General features: G+C 45.1%; 1 protein-coding gene across 1 annotated transcript; it reads right to left on the reverse strand.

The window, feature by feature from the left end:
* Positions 1–3,123: 3,123 nt before the first annotated feature.
* Positions 3,124–4,459, reverse strand: CRYGS (crystallin gamma S). Its single transcript, XM_059920738.1, has 2 exons — positions 3,878–4,459; positions 3,124–3,481 (listed from the first exon to the last, which is right to left on the reverse strand). Exons 1-2 carry the CDS (start codon positions 4,046–4,048, stop codon positions 3,209–3,211), a joined length of 444 nt encoding a protein of 147 aa, XP_059776721.1. The 5' UTR covers positions 4,049–4,459; the 3' UTR covers positions 3,124–3,208.
* Positions 4,460–5,345: the final 886 nt, after the last annotated feature.

A 5,345-nucleotide genomic window follows, 5' to 3' on the forward strand; every position in this document is an offset into this window, starting at 1 on the left:
TAATGTCCCCCACTATTATTGTGTTACTGTCAATTTCTCCTTTTATGTCTGTTAGCATTTGCCTTATGTATTGAGGTGCTCCTATGTTGGGTGCATATATATTTATAATTGTTATGTTTTCTTCTTGGATTGATCCCTTGATCATTATGTAGTGTCCTTCCTTATCTCTTGTAACAGTATTTATTTTAAAGTCTATTTTGTCTGATATGAGAATTGCTACTCCAGCTTTCTTCTGATTTCCATTTGCATGGAATATTTTATTCCATCCCCTCACTTTCAATCTGTATGTCCTTAGGTCTGAAGTGGGTTTCTTGTAGACAGCTTATATAAGGGTCTGGTTTTTGTATCCATTCAGCCAGTCTGTGTCTTTTGGTTGGAGCATTTAATCCATTTACATTCAAGATGATTATCGATATGTATGTTCTTATTACCATTTCCTTAATTGATTTGGGTTTGTTTTTGTGGGTCTTTTTCTTCTCTTGTGTTTCCTGCTTGGAGAAGTTCGTTTAGCATTTGTTGTAAAGCTGGTTTGGTGGTGCTGAATTCTCATAGCTTTTGCTTGTCTGTAAAGCTTTTGATTTCTCCATCGAATCTGAAAGAGATCCTTGCTGGGTAGAGTAATCTTGGTTGTAGGTTTTTCCCTTTCATCACTTTAAATATATCCTGCCACACCCTTCTGGCTTGCAGAGTTTCTGCTGAAAGATCAACTGTTAACCTTATGGGGATTCCCTTGTATGTTATTTGTTGCTTTTCCCTTGCTGCTTTTAATATTTTTTCTTTGTATTTAATTTTTGATAGTTTGATTAATATGTGTCTCAGCATGTTTCTCTTTGGGTTTATCCTGTATGGGACTCTCTGCGCTTCCTGGACTTGATTGACTATTTCCTTTTCCATGTTAGGGAAGTTTTCGACTATAATCTCTTCAAATATTTTCTCAGACCCTTTCTTTTTCTCTTCTTCTTCTGGGACCCCTATAATTTGAATGTTGGTGTATTTAATGTTGTTCCAGAGGTCTCTGAGACTGTCCTCAAGTCTTTTCATTCTTTTTTCTTTATTCTGCTCCCTGGCAGTTATTTCCACCATTTTATCTTCCAGCTCACTTATCCATTCTTCTGCCTCAGTTATTCTGCCACTGATTCCTTCTAGAGTATTTAATTTTGGTTATTGTGTTGTTCATCACTGTTTGTTTGCTCTTTAGTTCTTCTAGATCCTTGTTAAATTTTTCTTGTATTTTCTCCATTCTGTTTCTGAGATTTTGGATCATCTTTACTATCATTACACTGAATTCTTATTCAGGTAGTTTGCCTATTTCATCTTCATTTATTTGGTCTTGTAGATTTTTACCTTGCTCCTTCGTCTGTAACATATTTTTTTGTCGTTTCTTTTTCTTTTTCTTTTTTTTTTTTGATGAGTGGGGCTGTATTCCTGTCTTACTGGTTGTTTGGCCTGAGGCGTCCAGCACTGGAGTTTGCAGGCAGTTGGATAGAGCCAGGTCTTGGTGCCGAGACAAGGACCTCTGGGAGACCTCACTCCTATTAATATTCCCTGGAGTCTGAGGTTCTCTGTTAGTCCAGTGGTTTGGACTCGGAGCTCCCACCACAGGAGCTCGGGTCCGACCCTGCAAGCCGCGTGGTTTGGCGAAAAAGAAAAAAAGGAGCAGTACAATAACAAAGAATAAAAAACAATATAAAATTAGATAAAAAATATATTAGGAAAAATAAAAATATATTTGAAACAACTGCAACAAGGTAGAATAAAACCACAGCAGGAAAAAGAAAAAAAAGGGGGGGGCGGGGAACAAGCCAAAAGGAGCAGAACAATAACAAAGTATAAAGAATAAAATAAAATTAGAAAAATAAAAGATTTATTAGAAAAAAATCAAAATGTAAGTGAATCAACAACAATGAATCAACAAGGTAAAACAGAACCCCAATCTAAAAGAGGAAAAAAAGAAAAAAAAAACCCAACCCTTGGCTATGGGGGCGGAGTTTAGACGGGGGAGGAACTTAGGCAGGGGCGGGGTTAGGGTGGGGTGGGACCTAGGCGGGTGGGGTGGTGACGTTTGAGCATGGGGCGGGGCCTCTGCTCAGGACCTGCACAGAAGGGGAGAGGCCTCCCGTGGAAAGGAGGGCCTCTGGAATGTGGAGTTCTGGAGTTTGGAGGTAGGGCGCTGGGTGAGGGTGTGTGGGTGGGGTTTAGGCCCCACGCATTGGAGGGGGACCGAGTGTAGAGGTGGGGCCCTGGGTGGGGGTGTGGGGCAGGCCTTGGGTTCTGCGAGGCAGGAGGGAGGCTCTGAGGACAGAGGATTTGGCCCAGGAGCCCAGCAGGCTTCCCGGTGCCTAAGTGGACAGGGAAAGCGCTGGCCCCGTTCCCTTCCGTTCCTCTGTGCCCCTCCCCCACCGTCTCCCCCAATGTCTGCCCCGTTGCCGCTGGCCCCCTAACCATGGGTCCCGCTAGGTGTAGGAACTCCTCCCCTCCCCCAGCTGCCCCTCAGGGGTGCTGGTCCCGGAGGTCCGGCCTTACTTTTGCTCCCCTTTCCCTCCCTCCCACTCCCTCAGGACCTGCACAGCTGGAGGGGGCCTAGGTGGGCAGAGGATCAGGCCCGGGATCTCAACAGGTTCCTGGGGGCCCAAGTGGACAGGGGAAACCTGGTCACTCTCCCTTTTGATCCTCTGCCCTCCCAGTGGTCCCCCAATTTCCCCCACTGGGCGTGGGATCCTTTTCCCTCCCCCGGCCGCCCCTCAGTGGCACCGGTCCCGTCCCGCCTCCACGACTCCTCCCCCCTCACTCCCCCCACGTCCTACCCGGTTGCTGGGGGTTCCTCCCATCCCCTTCGGTGTCCGTGGTCCCCCACCGGTGCCTGATAGGTGCCCTAGTCGTGAGGAGACGCGGATTCCGCATCCTCCTAGTGCACCATTAATACAGACCTTAAGCAACAAGAACCACCACATGGCAGTACGATTTTCTAACCTTTTTTAATCCAGTCCCATTTCGTCTGGCACAAAGACATAACCTGAAGGATGAGTTGCTTTGTGTAACTGCCCGCTGTGGTGGGCACTACTTTACTGGTGCCTACAAGTGTTTAAGGAGAGGCGTTATAGTAAACAGTGGAATGCATGCCAATTGTTTTTATTTATGACGCTTATTTGGACGACAAGGCCAGCCAGCATTTGGCCCCAGGAAGAAGCTTATGGCTGCATCCGTGTCATCACTCCACAATGCGGCGGAAAGACTGGATAGCTGGGGAAGCTGCGCCCCAGTCGATGGGCTTCCGGTACTCCTTCTTGTCCAGGAGGTACTGCCTGCCACGGTAGTTGGGCAGCTCGTAGAAGACCCACGCACCCTCCAGCACCTTACAGGAGTGGACCTCTCGCATGTGAAACTGCTCCATGATGGAAGGGCAATCTTCAGTGGTTTCATACATCTGACCATTAAAATCCCCTTTCTCAAAGATCTGAATCTTATACTGGCCTCCACTAGACTAAAAAAACAAAGGGGGAAATGAACAGCAAACATTAGCAAAATCAACAGCAGGCCAGGAACTCAGAGAACAGTGAGGTTTGGGATCCACCATCTTGAAAGTGAGATGATCTGAACACCCATCCCCACTGCGCACTGACTGAAACAGCTGACGTTCAATAAGAAAAACAATTCCTTAAAATATACAAGAGGTAGAGAAAGTACTATGGAAATAAGTCATGTAGTCTTGTGATGAACTGACCTAAGATTTTATTGAAACCTCAGCGGCCAACAAGAGACAACCACCCATTAAGAGGTGGGAAAATCTTAAGAAAACTCTTTCACGTAAAAGCAAAACGGCGGGGGAGGGGGTAAGAGACAGAAAGAGAGAGAGCACGTGCACCCTCTGCACACTCACCAGGTGGACAGCCCTGCAGGAGCTGAGGCGGTCATTGAGGCCCATCCAGTGCTGGTACTCAGAGTACTCGCCCCGGGGTAGGACGTACATGTACCCAGCAAAGTTGGGCCTTTCATACACAGCCCAGGTGCCTCCTTCCACTCTAATGGAGTTGCAGCGACTCAAGTACATGTGGAAATCCGCACAGTCGCAATCGCTGTCATAGTGGCGGCCTTGAAAGTTTTTGTCTTCAAAGAAAGTAATCTGGAGCACAGGGGAAAGTGGAAAAACTGAGGGGTTAAGTGGCTGTGTTCATAGAAAAATGAAAATTAAGAACATATTCCCCACTTTAGAATTTCCTTTCTCCTCCATTTTGAGGAGAAAATATCTAGTTCTACCATACCTCACAACATTTGCCTTCTGGGAGACAACTTTAGTTGTTAACAACAGGAATGAGCACTTTCTGAGGGCTTAAAATGAAGCAAAACAAAAGAATGCTCTACTGTAAGGCAGCATTTTCAGACTCAAGCTCATGGCTTCTTTCTCACTGTACTTATGTAATAAATTTTCCACTTTTATATCTGTCTCTCCCACCAACACCTACTAGACTTCTTCCAAGGGCAAGGACCAAGCCTTATTTCAGCTATGGACCCCTATACCCTGCACTTGACAAACCCTCCAACAAATGCTAGATGAAGATGAGTGAGTTCCAAGTACAGAAATCCATTCTAGGTGATATGGAAGAGATATATAGAGAAAAAGAAAACACAGACCTTAGCTTTAGAGCTTATTTTAGATGGATATAGAACATACAGACATGAAAATATATCATATGTTCTGTATTATTATTTTGTTGCCAACAAAGTAGTTGCAAAGTAACAAAATGACAAGGCAAGAATGTCCTTTGCTTCAAACTCTTACCAAGTTGCATCACAATCTTTGGGGTAAACCTCTGAAGCCTGTGATGGCACTGGGAAATATGCAGCCCTGAGAAACAGGAAATACTACGCCTGGGCTCTAAAGCTGCATCTCTACAATTAGCCCTACTATTTTAGTCAAGCCATCTCTCAGGGCTCCAGCTTCCCATCTGTCAAATGAAAGGACTGGACTAGATTTGAAGCCCTGGCTGTAAAATAAAACTTTTCTGTTTGAAACAGGCAACAGAGTTCCCAGGAAGTCCCAGGGCTTCATGATGCAGTTTCTGAAAACCACTAGACCAAATGGACCACAGAGTCTGTCCCTTCTTGTTCTATAATTCCACATCCAAGATCAATGCCAGGTTATAATTTAAACTGAAATCACAGGTGTCATTGATTTGAGCAGTTAATTCCCTGGTGTTGTGCCGCCACCTTGTGGCTAATTTGCTTTATCGGTTTAGAAGGAGAAAAACCATGTCAGCCATTTCAGATGAAAGAAGCAGACAGAGCCAGTTAGAGTCTGGAGAGGATTTTTGAGGAGAGGATCTTTGAGGCAAGGATTGAAGGATAAG

The sequence above is a fragment of the Balaenoptera ricei genome, chromosome 4 (genome assembly GCF_028023285.1).
Source record: "Balaenoptera ricei isolate mBalRic1 chromosome 4, mBalRic1.hap2, whole genome shotgun sequence".
Classification (NCBI taxonomy): domain Eukaryota; kingdom Metazoa; phylum Chordata; class Mammalia; order Artiodactyla; family Balaenopteridae; genus Balaenoptera; species Balaenoptera ricei.